Here is a 25,962-nt window from a genome sequence, read left to right as displayed (position 1 = left end):
GTCTCCTGCATTGGCAGGCGGATTCTCAACCACTGCGCCACCAGGGATGCCCCCTCTCTCTCTTTTTTAAACAAAAAATTATTTTATTTATTGATTTTTGTTTGTGTTGGGTCTTCATTGCTGTGCGCGGGCTTAATTTGTGGTGAGCAGGGGCTACTCTTTGTTGCGGTGCTCTGGCTTATCATTGTGGTGGCTTCTCTTATTGCGGAGCATGGGCTCTAGGCGCTCGGGCTTCAGTAGTTGTGGCTCGTGGGCTCTAGAGCACAGACTCAGTAGTTATGGTGCAGGGGCTTAGTTGCTCTGCGGCACGTGGGATCCTCCCAGACTAGGGATCGAACCCGTGTCCCCTTCATTGGCAGGTGGATTCTTAACTATGCACCACCAGGGAAGTCCCCGATATTCTCTTATCTAGGACAAAATTATCAGATTTCCAAAACCTGATTATGCAATTATTGGCTGAGGGTTGGAAAGAGGGAGTGGAGAATGGAGGGCTGGGTAAAGATAGGTAAAGATATGTAAAAATTCATCATTGACTCAAATACACCAAATCTTCTGATGAAGTCATGACACAGTTCTAAAATGTGAAAAGCAAAATAACCATGTTGGAGGGATGACACAAATACAGGCCAAAGAGCTTGACATTTCAGAAATGACAGGGAAAGGTTAAAGGAAGCACATGTGGAGAATATAAGGAAATGACCTTGAAATGTATGGGCAAGGTCAGGCTGCTATAAACTGCAGGATAGTGGGTGTAACTCAGGAATGGAACAATTGACTGGGAAAAAAAACTGTCTGCAGTTTCCCAGACTGGATACATTTCCTGTCTTGGATGTCTGGATCTGTTTCAATGTCCAAGTAGCCTTACTTCAAAGTGTTCATGGGAGCAGAAAAGACAATTGGCTGACTGTGTTTATTCAGAGCTGGGGAGGGAGAATGGGAATTGGCGTAGGAAGTAAGTCTGGGTTTAAGAGCATATAGAGCACAAAGGGATAATCATTTTTCTGCAGACCAGCATCCAGGGCACTTCTCAGAGAGAAGGAAAACCTGGGAAGGAAGAACCTGGAAAACAGGACACAAGCATCTTTGAAGTTATTTAGGTATGTAGGTAAGTCACAGTGGTGTTTGGTGCTCCAGGGAACGACATGGGAAATTCTCTCTCTTTTCTAAAAATTAAAAAAATTTGAGGAAATCCCCTGGTAGTCCAGTGGATAGGACTCTGCTTTCACTGCAGAGGGCTTGCGTTCAATCCCTGGTGGGGGAACTAAGATCCTGCAAACTGTGCAGAGCGGCCATAAAAAAAATTTTTTTTCTGAAATATTTTCAACTTTAAAGAAAAGTTACCACATTAATACAAAGAACTCCTAAATATCCTTTATCCAGTCACAATATTAAAAAATTTTTCTTTCCCTTATTAAAACATTTTTTCTTTCTCTGTAAACACACATGTACATAAATACATATGATATACATACATATTATATATATATATATATATATATATATATATATATATATATATATATATATATATATATATTGGCTGTGCTGCCCAGCTTGTGGGATTTTAGTTCTCCCCATCAGGGATTGAACCCAGGCCCTTGGCAGTGAGAGTGTGGAGTCCTAACCACTGGACTACCAGGAGATTTCCTCATATGGAATTCCCCATATGATCTTTATTTTGAACCTTGGAGAGTAAGTTGTCTAATCATGCCCCTTTTGCACCTTAATATTTCAGGGTTCTTTTTCTAAGAACAAAGATATTCTCTTAAACAATTGTAGCACAAATTTCAAATTCCATATATCAAACACTGACATAACATTCCTATCTACTCCATTGACAATATTCTCATATTATCAATTGTCTCAAAAATATTCTTTATAGCAATATTTTTTTCTGGTAGGGAAGGTCTCTCTTTGATAGGGGCATGAGGCTGGCATTGCAGGACAAAGATGCATGATCTTTCCCTCAGTTTCCTTAGGATCTTTATTAGTAGGGGAACTCTCGCAGGTCAGTTGTTTGGTTTTCTTTGGTTTCGTTCTTATTCCATGTCCTCTTTAAGGGTACAAAAATTAATCAGCAGGAAATACCCAAGTGCTAAGAGATCTATAGTAGTAGAAGGGATTTGGCATGACAGAGGTAGTTTTAGCAAGGTGAAGTTGGGCATCTTCCCTCATCTCCCTCCCCCCGCCAGCCTCAGCTTAGGAGTGAGAATGGACTATAGTACTTTTCCTATTCCTTCTGATCTTTTTTGGGGAGGGTGGGTAACAGGGAGAATAATAAATACTTAAATGAGCAAAAATTAATTTGGGAAAAAAATAGGGAGATGATCTCCTATGGTAATTCTAATCCTTTACTGAGAATAAGACTTTCTATAAGAATTTCTCTCAAGGGAAGTGTGACACTGTACTTGTTTGTCTTCTTACCCATTCTTTTTGGTGATTTAGAACTAATTTCTGTTTAAGAATCAATTGATGTCAACTTTCCCCGCTGATACCCCATATGTGAACCAGTTGCAGAACTGCTTCCCTGGTCATCCTCCAGTTCTGTAGGATCCACACATTATGCCACAGCAACAGGGAATGTGGTGGGAGGGACAGGAGAAATGGGAAAAGAGTGAGAAAGGATCTCTGCCTTGGGTGGGGAATGGGGTAATGTGGAGAAGGGAGAGGAGACCCCAAAGACTGTGCTGTCCGGGTGTAGGGGAATCTACTATCTCTACTGGAACCAAATTTCATTTCAAAGTCAGTCCTCTGTTTCCCTCCTCCCCTCCAGGCAAAATGAAACTGACTCTCGTGAATATCTTTTTTATAATGTTGCTGCTCCTGCTGGGCCTGGGAGTAGGCCTGGGGTTGGGACTTCAGATGGCTGCAGAAGTCCTGGAGGAAAGTGACCAGCTACTGAATAAGTTTCAGTCCAGTGACTCACAGGACAAGGTTGAAGCCATTAGGGAGGGAGCCAGCACCCGAAGCATAGAAACCCTGCTGCTTAGCAACAAAGAAGTGGTGCAACTGGAAGAGATCATCATCAGTGAAGATGAAGTTGGAGGAAACAAGATGCTCAGAGCTGAGGCTCTCTTTCAGAGCAACAAAGACTATCTCAGGTCTGACCTGATGGACAGGGAATGCAATGCCCTGATGGCACAGAAGATGAAGCCGCACAACCACACATGCATACCCCGGTACATATTCATCCATGAGGAACTAGATGCAGTCAAAGCTGTCTGTAAGAGTCCTGTTGTTGCCTGTGACCTCAAGGGAGGCAAGTGTCACAAAAGCTCCCGTCCTTTTGATTTGACATTCTGTAAGTTATCCAAACCAGGCCAAGTCACTCCTCACTGTAATTACATAACTTTCATTCTTGAAAAGTACATTTTTATATCCTGTAGTGACATGAAAGTCCAGGTAACATCTGGACCATGAAGTAACTTCTCTTCTGCACCTACTCATCTTTGTTTTCCTTTCCACTTCCTCTTTTTCATGCTGTTTTCGTCCTTAGCTATTCTGCAGAAAGGTTCTGGGAAGAGAGGCTGGCCTATTCTTTACCATATTTGAAAATATAAATCTTCTTTGGCCTAGGGTTCACCCAACTTGCATTTTTTTCCTGGGATTAGAGGTGGTAGAATAGGGTGATGATGTCCAATCTCTGTAGATTCTCTGTCTCTAAGAGTCTATCTCTTGCCCTGGAAAGAGATAAGTGAAGAACAGCTCTAGTCTCTCCTATGATCCTGGTCATCAGTCTGTTCCATGGTCTGGAGGCCTTTAGGTGTGGATTACAAGAGTTTAATGCATGCTTTACCCACGTCCTTTCCTGCTACCCACGATGAGCCTCTATGGCAATCACATAAGCCTCCTGGGCTTTCCATGTAGCACTTCTCTGCTACAGATGTAAAATAAAGTGATTCTAACTGTGACTGTGTCTGGAGAACCATGTGGATCAGGTTTCTTTTCCTGACCCCTGGCTGTAGGGGTCTGAAGGTTCGGGTGCTATGGTGGTGCAGACTGAGATAAAACACATCCTGGAGCAAAGGCAGCACTGATTTTCTTGACCCTTCTCAACCCTTTCTTTTTCCTCTAATTTTTTTTACTACCTGCCATTTTGATCTTCTTTTCCCTCTCTTTGTTTCTCCCCCACCCCGCCTATTTCTCCTGGTCTCCTTTTCCTCTTCTCTTTGGGATCTCCCTGTTCTTTCTCTGAATCCTTTTAGATATTCATTCAGCCAACACTGATCTCTTATGCCATGCCAGATAAGATGTTGGTCCTATAAAGAGTTTGGCATAGGGGGTTAGAGCGAGGGTGGGTCAAGAGAGTGATGAGGAGAGAGAGAAACAGAGAACTAAAAATTTTAAAAATTATGTCCAATAAGTAGAATAATGGTCACATTAGGTTCTCAACTGATGTAGAATGAATGGGATTGGAGGGAATTTTATTCTCACTCAGCACCTCTTTTCTTCTTTTGCTCTGAAAAACAAGAACGTTGGTGAAAGAATATTTTCAGCAGAAAAGGGATTGGATCTACTCAAAGAGGAGAAAAGCTATGGGGTTGAATAAATAGAAGATGTAAGTGGTTTTGCTCAGCCTATTTTCTGTGAATTCAAATCTATCAAGAAATAGTTTAGTTAGACATGCATGGGCACAGGAAGGGATCTTAGAAAATGGCAATAAGGATTCACTATGCGACTTGATTTTGAGATTTCCTCTTCCTAGGGTTTTTGCCTGTTTCAATCTCCTTGATGGTAATACACTCAAGAGTCAAGGACATCCATAAATGGGACACTGGAGGAAGGAAAGGTTTGACTTACTCTGACCTGGCTTTTACCTTCCTGTTCTTTCTTCATTTAGTCCCTAATTTCCCTTACCCTTCCTGTTCTTGCAGGCAGGCAGCCACTTAAATACTTTGTCTCTAGTCTCCCCTCAGACTCCCCTGTTTCAACATTTCCCTCCGTGCCTTTGACTCACCTCTCCCGGCAATGACCTCTTAGGAACAGTGTTGCTGGGCAGGAAGTGTGTCTGCATCTGTGGGCTGCCCTGGCATTTTAGAGGTGGGTGGAGGAGTGGCAGGAGACGAGGCCCTGGACAAGGCAGATTCCTACTCTCCTTGATGGGAGAATCCCTTTCAGAAGAAATAGACAAAAGACGATCTAAGACAAGGGAGAAAAAAAGAAGTGAGGTGTGAGAGAGGAAAGAAGAGTGGGTGTCAGAGAAAATCAGTGTGTTAAGAATTTGTCCAGTAGGTAAACCAAAGGCATTGAAGATTAGGAATGTGATGGGAAAGGTTCCAAGTTTGACTTCTTAACCAAAAGACAAAGGATCCATTGTGTGGGGTAAACTATTAGGAGACTGGAATTAGCAAGGAATGGAAGCCCATGTGCTTTCATTCACAGATAAGAACCTCTTATAGGTTCCCACCAGCTTCTCTCCTTTAGGGTTCCCACACTCCAACAAGTACTGCTATCGCCCTCATCTGGTCTCCACTTTGGACAAATCTCAGTGGTCAGGCTTTTATCTGACTGTGAAAACTATCTCAGGAAAGCAATTTACAAAGCACTCTATGGGCTCCTAGTGGCTCAAGCAGGAAAACACAACTTGGTAGGTGTAATGGGTTGACAAGATGTTGTGGGAACTTCACTCAAAAGGGATAGAAAATTAACCCATTATAGCTCAAATGATGCCTGATTCATAAAACTTTCACCAACTCTTTTAGTTCCAGTGTAGCTCCCCCTCTTTGCACTTCCAGTGTATATGCTTAGTCCATACAACAGGTCCTCAGTCCTTTACTCAGTGTTCCTAAATCCCCAAAGCTCCGAAAACTGAAAGATTTTCTTTCAAAGTGGCTCCCAAGCTCAGTGAGATGCAAAATCTGGCTGAATGCACTATGCAAGTCTATTTATTATCTTTATTTATGCTATATGACTATTATACATTTCACTGAAGAAATATCAATATGTCTGATTATGAATACTGCCTCAGATGAACTCTTCTAGGGATGCATAAATATCACATACACTTATACAATTCTGCTTTTTAAAATCCTAAAAATTCTGTTTCAAAATGCATTGGCCCTAAAGGTTTCAGGTAACGGATTGAGACCTATATATACTATTTAATTAACCCTTAATTAATTTGAATATATAATATGACCTCAGGGAGACCATAAGCATTTTTTTTTTTTGGCTGCATTGGGTCTTAGAAAGTCCCCCTCTGGTATCTGGGACTGACTGAGGCCAGCAGTGCCATCTGTGTTGGGTACCCTGAGCTTGAACTGGGACTTCTCTGGGCCTGAGTCCCATTTGTCCCCTCAGGTCACTGCTCCCCTACCCTATGCATAGGGCCAACAATCTGCCCCCCAAAAGTTCTGAGACTTGCACCTATGGGGTTGTCCTAGGGCCCTGAAACCAGGCCCTGTTCCCAGGAGGGTGACCTGGCAAGCGGTGGTCCCCTCTGGCTGGTGTGGTATGTCTTTTGCGGATCACACATCAGTGGGTCACCAGAATGGTGCTGATAAACTGATTTTGCGTTAACTCAACCATATCCTGGACACAGAATGAATTTAGGACTCTGGATCACCAATGGTCACTACTCACCTTTGGACTTGAGTGCATATGTAGGAGGCTTTCACCCACCCATGTTCCTATTGCTCTGTTACTTCTGGTCTATTGCACTTGAGGGTGGCAGGGTCAACAGCACGTGTCCCTCACCCTGGGAGCTTCCCACTGCTGGCACCCAGAGTGGACTCCACCCCTTTGCAGGCTCCACACCATGTGGAGGTATAGTGGGCTGCTCCTGTCTCCTGTAAAGACTTTTGAGACCATTGCTCTGCAGTGCCAATGGGGCACTTCAGATCAATGCCCTCTCTTGCCTCTGATAGACAGGTGATGACACGCTCTCTTAATCTGTGCAAGATGAAAGATAGTCATTCCTTGTATGAATGGGATTGCTCTTTTGCTCTGCTCACGTACCCCCTGCCTATCCTCCTGGATGGTGGCAATGTGTGTAAGGCAGGAGTGTGGTGTGGTCAGTTATGAAAGAGGTGGCATTCTAGGAAGGCGGTGAGTATGGCTTAAAGAACTCAAGAGAATTGTACACCTGAAACTAATATGATATTGTAAGTCAATTATGCTTCAATTAGAAAAAAGAACAGAAAAGAAAAAAAAGAAAACTTTAGAAATTCTCAAGTCAGTTCTCAAAAAAAAGAGTTCAGGAGAAGATATAGTTGGAAGATGTGTTGTTTTATGTTTATACTACAAAACTCTAAATGGAAAATTTCACACGGTCAGAAATTATCATTCTCATTTTCCTGTGTACTCTGGGTGCTATGGTCTGAATATGTATCCCCTCCAAAATCATATGTTGGAATCCTAACAGCCAACGTGATGGTGTGAGACGGTGGGACTTCTGGGAGGGAATTAGGTCATGGAGCCCTTATGAATGGGGTTAATGCTGCTACAGAAGAGATCCCCCAGAGCTCCCTTGCCACTTCTGCCCTGTGAGGACCCTACCTGACCATGCTGGCACCCTGATCTGGACTTCCAGCCTCCAGAACTGTGAGAAATAAATTTTTATTGTTTATAAGATACCCAGTCTGTGGTATTTTGTTCTAAAAATATGGGCTGGGCTAAGTAAGACACTGCTTGTGTTTGTGGTCATTATCAACAATGTACGGTTACAAAGTAACCTTTGAAAGAGTCATTGAAAGCTGGTATTCACAGGGAGCACAGTGGATGATTCAGTGCCATGAGTCATGATACAGCTGGCATGAAATAAATGGCACTAGGAAACTGCAGAAACAAGAAGACCTATATGGGTCCTGTCAGACGGTTCACCTTTTTCATGTGGTGGGAGATAATGAAATTATCCAGGAATAATACATCTGACAATAAAGAACATGAAGAAATGGATCCTAGATCTAACAGGAAGAGATGGTGCCCAGACAACACAGAAAGTCTACATGTGCACTGATTGGACAATAACCAAATATGTGAGTATCTGTCCTCTGCCCATAATTCTAAATCTTCAGCAATAAGTCCCTATACTTCACTTGGGCCTATGACTTTTATAATATATTTTAAAATCAAGTTGTTTATATAGATAAGGGCCACATTCCCCAGCCCTCCCTGGAGAAAAAAAAAAATTGGCCACACTCCTTAGATGCAGCTCAGCTTGTGGTCAAATCCAGGGTAATGTCTCTGTATCATGCCCTTGCCAGGCTCTTGATTCAAACTCTCCCCCTCAGACCCCTCTAGTGCTCATTCTTGCAGGCAAAGTGGACTGAGCTGGCCCTCTCCACGCCTTCTCTTTCCCAAGGTGGCAAAGTTATATCATCTGGCAGAGACTCATTCCTGATGAGATGAAAAGGGATTCCAAGGGACAGGGTTGTTGCTATTTTCGCAGTACTTGGACTTCGCATGTAATCTGTTGATGTTCCTTCCTCTGAACCTTGGATCCTACCCATAGGCCTGCCCTCTCCTCTTTGCATTTAATAGACTGGGCTTCAGTCAGTTTCTAGAAAGTGATTCTAAGGACAGAGATGCCACCTCCAGGAGCAGCTGGGCTGGCTCTTTAGTAGAATTAATGATTCAGAAGCCAGGTAATAGTTGGATTTAAAGGAAGAATTCGGGAAAAGAGGAAGATGGCTAAGCAGAAGGAATATTTAGGGAAATGTGAGTGCACATGTCAAGGCATCATGGCCCTTTGCCCATTTATATATGATTTCAGGAGGCACTGGGATATCCATCCCACTGTTTGAAAATGTCAGCTCTCCAGTATTAGCACGAAGCTAATGTTTGGAATTATATCTGCATAAACTTATTGCGTATCCCTATACAAAGCATGTAAATTTTTAACTTCAAAGAATGGGGGAGATTTTCAGCACCTTTATAGGGTGACAAGAAAAGCAAAAGGCAAAACAGTACTTGTTCTATGAATGCTTTTGCATGAGTTTGGCAGTGTGCTAGTTACCAGTTGTAGCATCATTAAAAAACAAAAAAACTAAAATCGGGCATTGTATCTGCCATGGTGACACATCCACAGATGAGGCCTATAGGGGATAGGATAGGAAGAGAGAAGGTGATATTATTAAATCTAGCCCTAGGCATTTCCCTGGAAAGCTGGTCTGGCTAAGGACCAATGTAGAGCAAGCAACTGCATTAGGAGACTATTTCCAAGGCGAGGAAAAGGTTGTCCAAAGGGTCAACGGATAAAGATAGATATTTTTACCAGGAAGGTGCAGCCATCTCCCAGCTTCTGTGAGTGTTACCTGCCAAGAATTCACAGGTGTACTTCTCTGGAAGAGAAGGAAATGTATTGAAGAAAATATGGTAGAAGGGGGTTATAAATATGGAAAAAGAGTTACATAGTGTGACCCAGAATTAGTCAGTAGAAGCCCTTCTAATCTGGCTTCTGTGTGCTTTTGACATGTCCCCATCATTCTTTAGGCACTTCCTTGCTTTGAGAAACAGCAAGATGGTCTAATCTCATCTTGTATTTTCCTTGCCCTGGGACCAGTCATTTCTCTAAAGAGACATGGTTGTTTTAGTGGAAAACAGTATTTTAAAACCAAGATCGGATGTTAGGTGTGTGTATTCATTTTTGTGGTGAGGGAGTTCCAAGGGTCCCTCAGAGGGCAGAGCTTGGGAATATAGCAAAAAGATGCCATTACACACACACACACACACACACACACACACACATATTTACATGTATTTTATTTATGTATTTACACTGAAAACCATGATTCACACAAATATCTTCAATTCTAATCCAACCCCATAGGCTCATATTAGTTTTCTCCCTTTCCATATTTATATCTCGATTTCCATACTTATAAAACCCCTTCTACCATATTTTCTTTAATATATTTACTTATTTGATCAATCTCCATGTATGTAACTAAATCTTCTGTTTCTGCCACTGTCCCTCCTTCCATATGGATGCCCTTTGCCCTCTCTGACTCTGACACTCTGTGCCAGACTGTCCCCCTACATGGATGCTCCCCATTTGGGTTTTCATACCCCACACCAGGTTCCCCTCTGAGTGGGATACCTCCTCTCCTTGCTCAGGCTGACTCTCCATGCGGGATTCCCCACCCCCATGCCTCACCTCTACTCCCCCTCACCCCCCATATGGATGCCCTTTTCTCTTTTCTTGGGCTCTGGCTTCCTATTCCCCATGCCAGGCTGACCCTCCTTTTCAGTGCACACCTGGTTTTGCCCCATTTAATGGCTTCAGGACTAAATTGTTTAGGAAGGGAAGAAAGGGAAAAGAATGGAAGGGAATAGGAAATAAGCAAAATGGAAGGCCAGGGGAAATAAGCCAATGAAAGGGGAGAGGTGTTATATCTTTTGAAAATTAAAATTATATTTTAGCAGTTTCTGTACTTTAAAGTTTTACTAGCTATATATTATTCTATTTCATTAATGCAATATGATTCATTGAACTTTTCCTTTACTTGAGGTTAAGTTGACGTCTAACAATAAATAGTTTGCACAGATTCTTTTCCTTAAAGCAAATTCTTCCAAGTAGAATTATTAGGTCAAAGAGTATAAACCTCAAAGCTTTAGGTACCTATTCACCTATTGCCTTTCAGTAAGATTGTGCTTATACTCTCTCCACCAGTGTATAGGATGGACCCACGTCACTACATCCTTTGCATAATTTGGTATTTTATTTTAATTTTTGACAATTTGATAGGCAAAATAAGGCATCTCGTTATTATTTAACTTTGCATACCTTTTATTGAGTAGGCCATATCTTTTTTAAATATAAATTTATTTTATCTTTGGCTGCGTTGGGTCTTCGTTGCTGCACGCGGGCTTTTCTCTGGTTGCGTCTAGCGGGGGCTACTCTTCGTTGTGATGTGCAAGCTACTGTGGTGTCTTCTCTTGTTGGGAGCATGGGCTGTGTCTCGTGGGCTCTAGAGCGCAGGCTCAGTAGTTGTGGCCCACGGGCTTATTGGCAGGCGGATTCTTAACCACTGCGCTGCCACGGAAGCCCCAAGTGGGCCATAACTAAACCAATTCTTAGTAACTCAGTGTGTCCTCTTCCCAGAGATTCTCTCCACTTCCTGATACAAACCCTTATGAGCCCTACTTTTGCCCGTATACTCTGTTACTCTGAAAACACAAATTAAAAACTCTTTAAGTTTGAGTGGATTATTCATGATGGCTGCACAGTATCATGAGTCATGCATTCAGGGTGTTGAATCTGGGTTCATTTAGGAGGGTACACAGAGAAAATATGGTTCAGGAATTTCTCCTAGAGGAAAATTACCTCACGGTGCTCAGGTTGTGCAAGTGCCATGGATATCCCATCATTCACCTACCTTCAGTCTTGCCACACGCCCTTCTGTGGGTAATGCCATCATCAGTGTTTACCATTCTTGAGATTATCTGTACCTGCCTGGGCAAATTATTCCCATACTCAGGCATCTTCTCGCTGGCTCCTCTTCTGTAATCTGTTTTGCCCAGCTCCGGACGCGTAGGCCTAGCGGCCATGGCTCACGGGCTTAGTTGCTCCGCGGCATGTGGGATCTTCCCGGACCAGGGCACGAACCAGTGTCTCCTGCATCGGCAGGCGGATTCTCAACCACTGCGCCACCAGGGAAGCCCTGAAGCAACTCTTTGAATGTTAAGCCTAAAATGGGAAAAGATTTAGTTAGGGTCCCAAGACTAGATTTACCAAAAGAAAAAAAAAAAAGTCTGTTGTAAGATGGGAATTTTCTCCCTAGGCAGGTCCTGTTGAATGAGAATAAAATCTGAACAGGCAGCATCACAACCAGATATATATAATGACCTGTGTAATTCCCTGGCTCTACAGTTCTTTCATCTTCACTGTTGTGGTCACTTACATCCATTTTCTGGAATTCTAGGACTAATCATTTCCCTAAGCAGAGGTATTGTAGGAGGTGGACTCAGCAGAAGATGAATCTTACCTCAGCACATACTTTTCTTTGTAGTAAAATATGCACAAACATAAAACTTGCCATTTTTATCATCTTTAAGTGTACAATTCAGTGGCATTATTTACACTGACAATGCTGTGCAATCATCACTACCATTTATTTCTGAAAGATTTTGTTTATCATGCCAAATAGAAATTCTGTCACTCTGTTCACATTTTGTAATATTTATCAAAACAATACATGCCCACAGTTAAAAGCTACAGCCTCTTTCCCCACGACTTTCCAACTCCCCAGTCCAAGTCCAAATGGGTTCAAGAGGCACCATTTCTAGCTCTTGCCTCACTATCTCTGTAAAAGTCTTCTTTCTCTACTTACTAATCCACCAAGTCTATTGACTTCATGTTATGGCAGATTAAGGTTTAGCTCAATTTCACCTCACTCCCTTCTCCTTTTCCCCCTAATATAGCTATATTTTAGTTTCTCTGTTGCTTACTTTTCTAACCTAATAATATACTAACCCTTTTAGTATCTGTTTCAGCTATGTGCTGTATATTATGAGTCCCTATTTTGCAAGATGAGGATATTAGCATCCTTATCTTTCCCTTCATTCTCTTTTCCTCTATCTTTAATAGATAAAGAAGATGTGGCACATATATACAATGGAATATTACTCAGCCATAAAAAGAAACAAAATTTAACTATTTGTAGTGAGGTGGATGGACCTAGAGTGTGTTATACAGAGTGAAGTAAGTCAGAAAGAGAAAAACAAATACCTTATGCTAACACATATATATGGAATCTAAAAAAAAACATGGCATGGACATATATACACTACCAAATGTAAAATAGATAGCTAGTGGGAAGCAGCCGCATAGCACAGGGAGATCAGCTCGGTGCTTTGTGACCACCTAGAAGGGTGGGACAGGGAGGGTGGGAGGGAGGCTTAAGAGCGAGGGGATATGGTGATATACGTATACATATAGCTGCTTCACTTTGGTATACAGAAGAAATTAACACAACACTGTAAAGCAACTATATGCCAATAAAAATGTTAAAAAAACTTCAGTCATCTGTCCGTTAGTCCTACATTACCATGATTGTTAATATTAATATTTCATTCTATAATCAAAATTAAGACTTAGGTTCACTGACTCTAACACTGAAAATCGATACAAAGCATTTACATTATTTAGAATATGCAAATAATGTTTCTGAAGATCCAGAAACACCATAATTTCTTTTTGGGGGGGCCATGAGACATGCGGAATCTTAGTTCTCCAGCAAGGGATCGCGCTCCCTGCAGTGAAAGCACAGAGTCTTAACCATTGGACCGCCAGGGAAGTCCCTAGAAACACCATAATTTAAGAAAACATTTTGTATCTCCTGGAGTTTATTGTTGTCTTGTTTATTTGTTAGACACTTTTTTGCAAGCTGTAAATGCTCACTTAAAAAAAGTTTTAGAGGGCTTCCCTGGTGGCACAGTGGTTGAGAGTCCGCCTGCCGATGCAGGGGACACGGGTTCGTGCCCCGGTCCGGGAGGATCCCACGTGCCGCGGAGCGGCTGGGCCCGTGAACCGTGGCCGCTGCGCCTGCGCGTCCGGAGCCTGTGCTCCGCAATGGGAGAGAGGCCCCAACAGTGAGAGGCCCGCGTACCGCAAAAAAAAAAAAAAAAAAAAAGTTTTAGAAATAGATTGTAGTGATGATTGCCCAGCATTGTGAACGTAATTAATGCCATCCCCTCAATCAAATGAGTTTCTATCAAGTACTTCCTTTCCTTAGAGATTTCTCTCCTAGAGCCTCTGCCCCAGTAGGTCTGTTCTTCAGTTGTGATCCTGTAATCATTCTTGTCTGGATGCCATGTTGTCCTCTTTCTCGGTCTACTCTCTTCTTTTAGTTTTTGTTGGAGCCTATTGCCAAGTAAATTCATAAGAAAATGTGCTTGGGAGGTGCATTTTGTGAGTGCTTACATACTGGAAAATATATTTATTCTATTCTCAGATCTGATTGCTAGTTTGCCTGGGTATGGAGTTACAGACTGACAAGAATTTCTCAGAATTGAGAAAACACTTGGCTTCATAATCTTCTATCATCCAATGCTATTGTTGAGAAGCCGGATGCCATTTTGACTCTTCGCAAATGATCTTTTTTATTTCCCTAGCAAGCTTTTAGGATCTTTTAATGACTGTGTCCTCAATTTTCACATTGATATGCTTAAGTATAAATCATTGTATCCTGCAGTGGGTGAGGGATGGTGGTGGTGGTAGGGTTTCATTTGGAAAATCAAATCTTCAGGTCTGGGAAAATTACTTCATTAAATTTTCAATTTTCCTTTTTCTTTCTCCTCTCTTTCCAGAACTCTATGAGTCAAATATTGGATCTTTTGGATTTTCTTATCTCTTCTACTTTTTTCTCATATTTTGGAATGAATTTCTTGGAAATTTCTTTGACTTTATCTTTTGACCCTAATACTGATCCTTTTGTTCCTCCTGACATTAATATGCTTATTTTCCAAGTGTTTATTGTTTTCCCGTTGTTACTTTTTCAAAGTATTCTGGTCTTGTTTTATAAAAACGACAGCTCTCAGATAACTCAAAATACACTAATTCGAGGTCTTAGCCTCTAATTATTAAATATTAAGACTTTATCCTCTAGTTTCTGCTTTGTAATTTTTCTTTTACTTCATGTTTTGTAAGTGCAATCTTCAGAGATATGGAGGCCATTCAGTATGTGAAAAGAATGAATTTTGCAGACAAATAGAACTAATTTTGTAGGCTTGGGCAAGTAAATTTCGTTTTAAAATAAAGATAATTCAATGCTGCTAAAAGGATATATGTATATATATTAACAGTGAAATTGTAGGGTCTAATTTTTCCTCCTATATGTATCCACCTCTCAAAAATAACAACTCCCAGCATCTACAACATGTGTGAGGTATGCCACAAGATGGCGCCAATGCACTAGTCTCATGATCAGGATCTGTAAAGTGGGTGCTTGACTTTCACACGTGTCTCAATCTTTCTTCAGCCTTCCTTCAAGCCAAGAAAGGGATTACAGATATTGAGGAACAATGGGTAGTGTCTGCCCTACTAGATACCCTCCAGATGCTCTTAATATCTCATCCATGTCATACCTAGGATTCTCCAGGGGAGGTCTCAAAATGCTCCCAGACTAGTAGGTCATGTGTACTGGGTGGTGTCTTATTCCTCCGACTCCAGTCCATCTTGATGGTATTTATCTTTTACCCATGAAGACACTTGTGGGAGCTTGATCAATGTCATGGCTTCCTGTGTCTCCTTGACACTTGGCTTCTGTATCAAGATGTGTTTTCTTCCAACAGTGCCAAAACTGTTTGGGTGGAGGTCTTAGAGGTGTGTGGTTTTCCTTTGGAAAAAGGAGCAATTATGCCTTCATCACCCTGTGTTACCCTTCAGCCCCTGAGCCCCCAGACAGCATTGTTTGTTCCTCAGTCTCTCACCAAAATAGCTCTATCATACTCTACTTGAAGCTTTTTTTCCATAGTGTTCAAACACTGGTCAAAAAGGCCAGGTGTTTGTTAGTGTTTATGTGGAGTATGGGATGGGGAGGTGGATGGAGGTGAAACACCATTCTTGCTTCTTTGTCCCAGGTTTCATTTTCTTTTCTATCATGCAGAATCCTTTCTCTTCAGCAGTTATCCTCTTGTAACTAGAAACTTTTCAAACACTGCCTCACCAGTTAACCATGTATGCCTAAATCTGTGTGAATTCTGGTTTTGTGGAATAATTTAACCTATAATCATATATTCATATTTCACTTTGTGTGTGCCCAATAGCTGTTAAAGTAATCAGCATATATAGACACCAAATAAATACATATTTTTTTTGTTTTGTTTATAAATTTATTTATTTATTTTTGACTGCGTTGGGTCTTTGTTGCTGTGTGCGGGCTTTCTCTAGTTGCGGCAAGTGGGGGCTACTCTGTTGTGGTGCACAGGCTTCTCATTGCGGTGGCTTCTCTTGTTGCAGAGCACGGGCTTCAGTAGTTGTGGCTCGCAGGCTCTAGAGTGCAGGCTCAGTAGTTGTGGTGCACAGGCTGAGTTATCCTGCATGGCATGTGGGATCTTCCTGGACCAGGGATCGAACCCGTGTCCCCTGCATTTGCAGGCAGATTCTTAACCACTGTGCCACCAGTGAAGTCCCGATAAATACTTATTGAGTAAATAAATGAACATATGCTTAAGTAGGGTCAGAGGGAGATGCTTCCAATGCCATGGGTAGTGGAGGGGGTTAGCCACCCCTCATAATCTCAGTCAGAGCACTACTGCCATCCCCAAATAGACATACAGTCTAAGTTAAAGAACAAAACAGAATAATGTGCTTCTTATTGAAGAATAAAAAGCTCATCTCCGATTTTGGGGAAAATGTTCAATTTCTTATTCTTTTTTTTTTTTTTTTTTTTTTTTTGTGATATGCGGGCCTCTCACTGTTGTGGCTTCTCCCGTTGCGAAGCACAGGCTCCGGACGCGCAGGCTCAGCGGCCATGGCTCACGGGCCCACCCGCTCCACGGCATGTGGGATCTTCCCGGACCAGGGCACGAACCCCTGTCTCCTGCATCGGCAGGCGGATTCTCAACCACTGCGCCACCAGGGAAGCCCAAGTTCTTATTCTTTATATCATTCTAGAATATTTTCTAATAAGTCTGCTCAAATAAAAGCAGGATTTATTTTTCACCAATTAACTGACCCTCATTTGTCAGTCTGGATTCCTATCTAGCACATTTGATTGATAATCACAACCGATAGAGGCCTGGATATATTACTGATCTCATAATTTAGAGGTTAATTTCAGAATCCAGTTGGGTCTTATGATTTTATATCGCAGTAGGGAAGTTAACTCCAAAAGTATTCTCTTCTATAGCCCATTAGAGAGTAAATCCCAATAATCTAGCATTTCTTTGAAGCAAGGGGGTATTTCTTTTACTAACTATATTTATTTCTCCTTTCTAAAACTTGGGGAACCAGCTCTGTTTTTTCTTCTCTGCTGGTTCTCTCACTAAAAAGTAAAATAAACTTTGACATATGCTCACTATATATTTGTTGAGAATTTTGCTTTCATACTATGCAAATTCAACTTCAATTCAAATCCTCTAGTTCCTCTTTCCAACCAGGTTGCAACTTCTGAGCTCTGCCTGTAGTTAAGTTCTGGAGCCACCAGGAGTGAGATGCTAACTTTCCTGTATTCCTTTGGAATTCAGGGAGTTATAATGATGTAACATTTCATCGGGGAGAAAATAAAGAACCGTTTGAAACTACAGTGTAGTGAAGTGTACTGAAATTAGCAGCTGTGAGGAGGACCCCCTTTCCAATCTATCCTGGGAAGATTAGGGACTCATAACACTACAGGAGAAAATAGAAACAACAGTGAAATTATCATGGAAAGTAGGTTGTAGTGGCTGAAAAATGTGGGTGATTCAGAATGGGGTCAAATCCTTCCGTGTCCTATTGTTAAATTTCTGAAACACGTGTCCTCCTCCCCCTTCCTCAATAGAGGGCCTTATAGAACTGAAAGAGAAAGGTCTAATTTTAGGGTATCTAAGGCCCTGCAATCACTTTGAAGCAAGGCCATTTAGGGTTGGCTAAATGAGCTGTAATCATTGGGTCCAAAAATTCTATGTGTGTAGATAAAAATAAAGGACAATTTGTCACTTATCAAATTAACAGAGATTTAAACAAACAACCCCCCCCCCCCCCCCCCCCCCCCCCAGTTCTGGGCTTCCCTGGTGGCGCAGTGGTTGAGAGTCTGCCTGCCGATGCAGGGGACATGGGTTCGTGCCCTGGTCCGGGAAGATCCCACATGCCGCAGAGCGGCTGGGCCCGTGATCCATGGCTGCTGAGCCTGCGCGTCTGGCGCCTGTGCTCCGCAATGGGAGAGGTCACAACAGTGAGAGGCCCACATACAGCCAAAAAAAAAAAAAAAAAAAAGCCTGGGGTAGTTAGCCTAGGTTTGGTGAGGTGCTCCAAGGTTCTGGCTTCTTCTCTCTCAATGTGTGGTTTCCGTGTCATGGTCCAGAAGGCTGCTCCAGACACAGCCATCTGGTCTGCAGTCCAGCCTGCAGGGAGAAGAAAGGTACAGAAAGGGCATGCACTGTCTTCTAAGAATGCATCCCAAAGTCTCACAAACTATTTCCAGTTATATTTCATTGGCAATAACTTGGTCAGATCCAAGTGCAAGGGACCCTGGGGAAATGTAGGGTTTATTCTGGGTGGGCATATACCCAGCTAAAATTCTGATTTTCTATTACTAAGAAAAAAAGGGAGAAGAAACACTGCAGGGAGTTCCCTGGTAGTCCAGTGGTTAAGACTCCGAGCTCCCAATGCGGGGGACATGGGTTCGATCCCTGGTCGGCAAAGTAAGATCCCGCAGGCCCCCTGGCTTAGCTGGAAAACAAACACTGGAGGACCACCATGCCTTCAGGCAAACACTGTTCTGGAAAACATTAATGAGTGTGCATCAAGAAAAAGTTTCATGATCTAAAGTTTGAGAAACATTGCTCATTATATTCCTTCCTTTGCAGAGTCACAAGATTCACAGAGCATGAGATTCTGAGAAGCCCAGCGTTACAGTTTCATTTAATTCAAGATTTTCCAGATTGATTTGAGCATGGAGCTTCATTTGAGGGACACCACTCACTATTAACAGCCTAAGGAACAGGGTTCTATGAAAGATCATTTGGGGAAATGATGCATGGGATGAGGAGCCATAGATGGAAAACTAGGAGCCAGGTATTTGAGTGGGAACAAAGGAAATAATAAGCAAAAGGGAATGTAACCTGAATAGACCAAGTTTTTTAGATCTGGGGGATTGCCCTCCCTTGTAGAACAACAACCAAACCCCATCTTTCATTACTACTAGAATTCTAGTTCCCTTCCCCCAATGTTTTAGAAGCTCTCTGAGGAGTGCTTTCATCTCTTGTCCAAAACAGATTCTCCGTCTTCCTCTGTTCATGCCTGGCTTCTCATAAGTGCTTGTCCGTGGTGCTGCAGCTGTTTCTGGCCTGCTTCACCCTCCTCCCAAAGCCTGGATACAGGCCCCGCCCTATATTCGCTAATGCATACTAAACACAAGGAGATGGGGTTTAGCAGACTTCCTGAACATTTTTAATTACAGAAGAGAAAAAAAACTTAACACTTTTTCATACATCTACTAGTCCTACCATCCATCAGCTGGCCCGTCACCAGGAGTCCTTTTCAAATTGTCCATTTTCTTGGCCACTCTGATATGGGGTACGCTTACTCCCCTTATCATCCCTGACTTTATATGTGCTGGACCCCTGCCCATCTATAGTAGTGACCACAGAGTTTCTATGGAGGACGGCCTGGGGTGGGGGGAGGTGATCACACCACAGACGGAAGTGAGGGGCCCTCTTGAAGATGCATCTTCTGTGTGCTTTCCTGTAAACCTGAGGAAACACAACTTGCCCACATCAAAGGATGGGAATGGACGGAGGGTGGGGAGCATATTGTGGGAGGGCTGATGACCTCACCATCAGCCCTCAGTCACTCCTTAGTTGGCCACTGCCTGGCTCCCACAGATTAAAAAAAAAAAAAAAAAAGGTGAAGGTGGTAGCTTCTAAGTGAAATCCATCAGAATCCCTTGGCTGCTGATGAAAAATACAGAAACCTGGGCCTTACCCCAGACCTAAAGAATCAAAGTCTCTGGAGGTGAGGCCCTGGAATCTGCATTTGTAATCAGTAGCCTATCTCTGGTGATTATAATGCACCCTGATGTTTAAGGATCACCACAATACATGAGCCCGAATTGGTAAACAGCATAATAATTTCTAGAGTTGCACTCATCCTACCACTAAGCTGACTTTTCCATTATGATGTGGATTATTCAATACCCCAGTAGGAAACCCCTGCATCTGGATTACTTCCCTGGTTCAGAGCTCCCACAAGACAAAGGGTATGCACGTGCCTCATATTGCAGGACTCAGGCAACTCGTCAGAGTTCTCCCTCCCTGGACACTGGGAAGACCTATGTCCCAATACACCATTGGAGGAACAAGGATTGGTCTGTATTTCTTAGTTATAGTCCTTAATTACCGGTGTTCAAACCAGTTCATAGGGATCCTAGAGATGAGCTGAAGTGATCTGGGCTCCACCAGGGAGGCAGATTCCAGGGGCAGGCAGGGGGAAGGGAGAAGTGTGAACGTGTTTCTGGCTTGGGCCAGAGTGGGGATGACCGGCAGTGAAGGAGCTGAGAATACCTTGGATTCAGGAAGGTATAAAGCAGAAAGTATTCTCCCCCGCTCTGGCTCCCACCATTCTCTATCCCTCTTTTCCTACTTCTCTATTATCCAGATGCCACCTTTTAGCACCACTCTTAAGACAGAAGTTTGGAAGTACCTCTGGGTTGGGATCTGCTCTCTTTCCTCCCTGTTCAGTTTCACTAAGAAGCCGCCCCAACTACCTTCATCTACTACCCTGGTGTGGACAACAGTCAGAAGATAGATAGCTCAAGCTTCTTTCTAACCTTGGAAGTGGAGCTTACCCATGAGGAAATTCATGCTGGTTCCCACAAACTCTCAGGCATTCGATGTAAGCCCATGTATCAAGAAGTAACTCTGGGCTTCCCTGGTGGCGCAGTGGTTGAGAGTCCGCCTGCCGATGCAGGGGACGCGGGTTCGTACCCCGGTTCGGGAAGATCCCACATGACGCGGAGGAGCTGGGCCCGTGAGCCATGGCCGCTGAGCCTGCGCGTCAGGCTCCGCAACGAAAAAAGAAAGAAACATCTCTGACTGCTGTGCAAAGGGCATGGGTCTTTATCAGTTCCTCCAGGAATCCTTCTTTGAATTAACAACCTCCATCTTCTCCTTGAGTCTCCATATGAAGCCTTCCTTCAAGCTTCCTGTACACAACTTAGCATTAGTGATTACTGTGTGGTATGGCAAAGGGTGTATTTGGCCTCCTGTCCCCTGTGCAGTGTGTCACTGGAGAGCCAGAACGATGTACTTGCTTGCTCTAGCACACTGCCTGGTACTCACAGGAGATCAAAAAAGGGTAAAGGATTTCAGATCTTTTTCTTTTGCCACAACTAGCTGTGTGATCTTGGGAAAGCCTTGCCACTTCTCAGAGTCCAGGTCCTTTATCTCTAAAATGGAGGTGGTAGAAAAGAATGAAGGAAGAATTTGACTATCTACCTTTCAGCTGTCGCAAATGAAGGCTTTGAGCTACATTTAAATGACCTCAGTGACTATCCTCTTAAGATGACGATTCTCTGGCTACCACTTCTATTCCCCCCCACCTCCCTAAATCAAAGAGACACCTCCCTAAATCAAAAACACTAACTATTGCAAAAAAAAAAAAAAAAGGCATGAAGCACCCCTGTTCTGGAGGGGTTGATTGGCTACCCTTGGCACCTGCAGAGCTGCTTGCTGGACAAGCTGTTAATAGCAGGAGTCATGCAGTACCTTCACAAGGCACTCTGGGCGCTCTTCCAGCTGCCCTCCCACTACCTCCCTGTCTGTCCAGGTGAGGTAGACAGACTGGAGCTTGCATATATCCAAGAGCGAGCTGCTCCTGATTTGGGCAGGACATGTTCTGAATCAGAGGCTGTCATCAACTTCAGCCTTGCAGGTACAGCCCCAGGTTATTCACACAGGAGGAGGGAGGTCCTGTACTCCCTTGGGGGCAAACCAAGCCGTGTGTGTGTGTGTGTGTGTGTGTGTGTGTGTGTGTGTGTGATTTTACTTGTATTCCTGAAATGACAGCCACCAGGTGATAGGCCAAGGGAGGTCAGGTTGAGGGGAGGTTGCCATAACCATATCAAACAGCTGCTTGGTAGGCCCTTCAGTTTCCCACTTCTGAGAATGCTTTGATCATAGCGTACTGGCTTCTTATGTGTGTCCCCAGGCTGAGCCCTCAACAGTTTCCTTTGAATCCTCATCGAGGAAGGAGCATTAACCCAGCTTTCCCCTACAGCACCTCCAAGCACATTCACAGCTTTCCTGCCATTCCCAGCTCTGATCTCCTCTTGGGGGCCAGTTCCAGCTTCCCTGAAAATCAGATAAGATTCCTTGAAAGCAGATGAATGATGGCTAATCAGCAAATAATCACCAAGGCCCTAAAGAACCCAGATGCAATAAAAAATAAGCAAACAGGGCTTCCCTGGTGGCACAGTGGTTGAGAGTCCGCCTGCCAATGCAGGGGACACGGGTTCCTGCCCCGTTCTGGGAAGATCCCACATGCCGTGAAGCGGCTGGGCCCATGAGCCATGACCGCTGAGCCTGCGCATCCGGAGCCTGTGCTCCGCAACGGGAGAAGCCACAACAGTGAGAGGCCCATGTACCACCAAAAAAAAAAAAAAAAAAAAAGCAAACAGTCAAAACCAAAAATAAAACCCACCACCAACAAAAAAACACCCTCCCTTTTCAGAAGTCTCCAGCTAGAGCAAACTGAGCAGTGGCCTGGGAGTCATGCAATCGAGGTTCCTATCTTCGTACTGGCTTTGCCACTAACTAGCTCTGTGACCCTGAGCTTAATTCCACGGGCCTCACTGACCTCCTTTGAAGTGGCTCTGGGAGCTGGCAGAGTTGGTGAAATGCACGAGATAAAAACAGAGAACAATTTTAGAGTGGATAACACACATTCAGTCATAACCTTCCCTGATGCAGGGCTCTGTGCTTGCTTATTAGAAAGCTGAAATTGGGGTCCCCATGGCTTTTTGTGCAAACCCTACTATATCACAGTAATCTTTTTAAAACACAAATCTAGTTCTGTGCCTGTGCTCTCCACCCACACACCCACCTAAACGGTGTCAATGGCTTTTAATAAGTCTTTTTTTTTCCATAAGTCTTAAAATAATGACCACAGTCCTTACCACTGCCTACTAGGCTTTGCAAGGGAGCCTCGCCCAAACCACTCTTCCTCTCTCTTTCTATCTCCTTACACTCCCTGAACTCATCAGGTTTCCTCCCAACTCAAGGTTTTAACATCTAGTTTCCTCATTATGTTCCTTACTCCATTCACCCCTCCACGTTCTACCTGCTTAAATCCTGTGTGTGCCTCCTTTCCTTAGACAAGCCTTCCCAGAAACCCCAGGGGAAGTGAACAGCCTCTGTTTTGCTTGTGTCACACTCTGTACTTTTCCTTCGTGGCCCTTATTACTAGCATAATAAATTAACTGTATTTCTTGGTTTTTGAAAAACTATTTGATTGTTTCATGAGGGCAGAAACCACGTCTGTCTGGTTCCGTGAAGTAATCTCTGCTCCAAGCGTAGTGCCTGGAATACAACAAATGTTTGCTCAAAAAATACTCTTTAAATACTGATTGAATGGAAGAATCCATGAGTAAATGTCCTAAAAGAATTAGATTTTGCTCTTTAACAATAGTTTCAAAAAGCTATCCTTTGCAAAACTTAATCCTTTTTGATACTTTTGGTGGGACCCTGTAGCACCATATGGACATAAGATCAGAAAGATCAATAAAAGGAAAGAAAAATATTGATTCACTTCTACTTGAAGACTTTAAAACTGTGATTGTCACTCTTAACTCTCACCTTTAGCTGTTAAAGAGCAAGTCAAGAGTTTTGCTAGTGGATGCTAGCTCTGTTTTCTGCTTTCCCTCTATAGCCATGGGATGCCATCTACTTTAATAAGTAGTTCAGCTTAACCCCATGAATACCATCTCCCTGGACAATAACACAGTTCTCTCCTCTATAAGTTCCACCTGCCTATAATGCACATGGAAGGATCAGCAAAAAGTAATGAAGTCCCTAGGAATTAATTTTTAATCTGCAAGACCTTTAAGGGAAGACCCGTGGTAATATTTGGTTTGTCCACAAGGGGGCAGATTTCAACTCGCGGTCATAGCTCCTGAGAGCAGAGACACTTTGCCTATTCATATGTACTTTGTGACCATCAACAGCTTTTCACCCCCTGCTTCATATACTACTCCTGCTGGCATTCTCCCCACATGTGAGCAATGTCTCCTTAGGACTCAGACTCAGAGTGATCCCTCATCACAAAACCTGGTCACGTGAAGTTGATGAAGTCCTGCTGGGTTATACATCTCCTTCCCTAACCTTCTTTTTCCTCTCCTCTGCAGTCTCCCTTTTATGAACTTTTGTTCCTCATCTTGTTAAGTCACTTGTTTTACATACTCTTACAGAATGGCTAAATGCAACCCTACAGAGTGACCTCAGAACACCATCTGGTTCAGAATTTGCCCAAAGCCATGGAAGCCTGAAGCAGCCCTGTACTTCAGCATCTCTGCCTGGAGAAAGTTTGCAACAGAAGTCAATGGTGCTGATGCGCGATTTACAGCTGCGAGAGCCTACTTTGTACCTTTCTTTATGTCCAGTTGGGAGAACTTTTCAGCCCTTCTGTAAAGCATTTACAGGTCCATACTGTGGCCGAGAAGGAGAGCTGCTAGAGAATATATTTCGGGCATGGCCCTCCCTCAGCCTTTCCCAGAGGATGGCACACACAGTGGATAACCCACACTGCAAGAGCCCTCTATTCAAGTCCCCGATACCTCCATGCTCCTTACTCCCCTCAGTGTCTAGGATCTGGGATTCCTTTTTGATTTAAAACAGTTCACACAGCGAATTCTCTGGCTTCCAGTGGTTAGGACTCTGCTCTGTGGCAATAAATAAATAAAGAAGTAAAATAAAACAATTCACCCAATTCATTAAACAAATATTTATTGAGTATCTATTAGGTGCTAAGAACTGTTCCAGCCTCTGAACTGGAGGCTTTGGCAGTAAAAACAGCAACAACAACGATGCCCTGTTCCTGGGGAGCTTCCATTCTAGTGGTTGGGGAGGTAGAATTCAACAACAGTGAGAGCAATAGCAAAAGTCAGGTGGTGGTACGTGCAAAGAAGAAAGTTAAAATAGAGAAGGGGGAGTAGAGAGCAAAGGGGTGCTCTTTCATGCACAGTGGTCAGAGCCATGCAGATATGAAGTGGATAAGATTCAAAGCAGAGAGAAGAGCATGAGCAAAGTTACTGAGGTAGGAATTTCTGAGGAGTACTAGAGGCTAATGTAGTGGGAAGGCAGTTGACAAAGGGAGAGACGGTAGGAGATGAGGTCAAAAAAGTGAGGGGAGTCCAAGAAATGGCAAAGTCACGTAGAGATCTTTTTTTTGTGGTACGCGGGCCTCTCACTGTTGCGGCCCCTCCTGTGGCGGAGCACAGGCTCCGGGCGCGCAGGCTCAGCATCCATGGCTCACGGGCCCAGCGGCTCCGTGGCATGTGGGATCTTCCCGGACCGGGGCACGAACCCGTGTCTCCTGTATCGGCAGGCGGATTCTCAACCACTGCGCCACCAGGAAAGCCCTCAGGTAGAGATTTTTAAAGCCATGGCAAGGAGTTTTAATATTATGTGAAATGAAATGGAGATGCATGCAAGGATTTTAAGCAGAGCAATGATCTGCTCTGTCCTAGGCTTTAATAGGATCATTCTCTACGTTAGCACCAACTTCTTGTGCCCAATGCAGTGAGGCCAGACAAACTGAAATGTCGGAGTTTGGAACAGGGCCGCGCAAGGAGGCGGCTGGCTCTTGCTCTAAAAAATCCGAGCTCCCTGAAGGGTTTCTGGAAAGGATTTTTGAAAGCCAGGCGAGGGAGGGTGGTCGCAGGGTATGTGATCAGCTCATGCACAGTTCTCTGATTGGCTGATGGTGACGGAAACAGAGTGGTGTCACAGGGGTTAACGTTATCAGTCCTTAGGCTCCAGGAGGCCTGGGGCTATGTGCTCATGGTCATCAAGTAGTTAACATCTTCCATTTGGTGTGGGGTTTTCACATCTGTAAAACAACTCTGGAAATGTGCATCAAATACTGTTATCTAGGTTCTTCAGAGAGGAACTAAAGCAGAGGATATGGGGGAAGGCCTGTCCCAGGAAGGTCCCATAGGTTCCTACTTGGTTACATGTATGCTATGTTGAGAATAGACACCAGTGCCAACCAGGGAGGCTTGCTAAGGGGTTACTGCAATAGTGCAGGGGAGAGGTCGTGGTGCCTTGGATTACAGAGTTGGTGGAGGAGGTGGTGAAAAGTGTTTGGACTCTGGAAATATTCTA

General features: G+C 43.5%; 1 protein-coding gene and 1 long non-coding RNA gene across 3 annotated transcripts; both read left to right on the top strand.

The window, feature by feature from the left end:
- Positions 1 to 1,036: 1,036 nt before the first annotated feature.
- On the top strand, positions 1,037 to 3,420 carry RNASE10 (ribonuclease A family member 10 (inactive)). Of its 2 annotated transcripts, none has more exons than XM_059057441.2 (2): positions 1,037 to 1,097; positions 2,774 to 3,420. In XM_059057441.2, exon 2 carries the CDS (start codon positions 2,779 to 2,781, stop codon positions 3,418 to 3,420), a length of 642 nt encoding a protein of 213 aa, XP_058913424.1. In that variant the 5' UTR covers positions 1,037 to 1,097; positions 2,774 to 2,778. The 2 variants fall into 2 exon arrangements, with proteins under 2 accessions (XP_058913424.1, XP_066886790.1); XM_067030689.1 differs by having other exon boundaries at positions 1,073 to 1,105.
- Positions 3,421 to 7,777: 4,357 nt separating this feature from the next.
- Positions 7,778 to 24,560, top strand: LOC136793925 (uncharacterized). Its single transcript, XR_010840011.1, has 2 exons — positions 7,778 to 7,976; positions 24,048 to 24,560. It is a non-coding gene; the product is annotated as an uncharacterized lncRNA (long non-coding RNA).
- The last annotated feature ends 1,402 nt before the right edge of the window (positions 24,561 to 25,962 follow it).

Source organism: Kogia breviceps, chromosome 3 (genome assembly GCF_026419965.1).
Source record: "Kogia breviceps isolate mKogBre1 chromosome 3, mKogBre1 haplotype 1, whole genome shotgun sequence".
NCBI lineage: Eukaryota > Metazoa > Chordata > Mammalia > Artiodactyla > Physeteridae > Kogia > Kogia breviceps.
This window is presented reverse-complemented; position numbering and strand designations above follow the sequence as displayed.

Excerpts from the sequence above, each read along its gene's own strand:
- RNASE10 (XM_059057441.2), top strand. The coding sequence starts at position 2,779 with ATGAAACTGACTCTCGTGAATATCTTTTTTATAATGTTGCTGCTCCTG.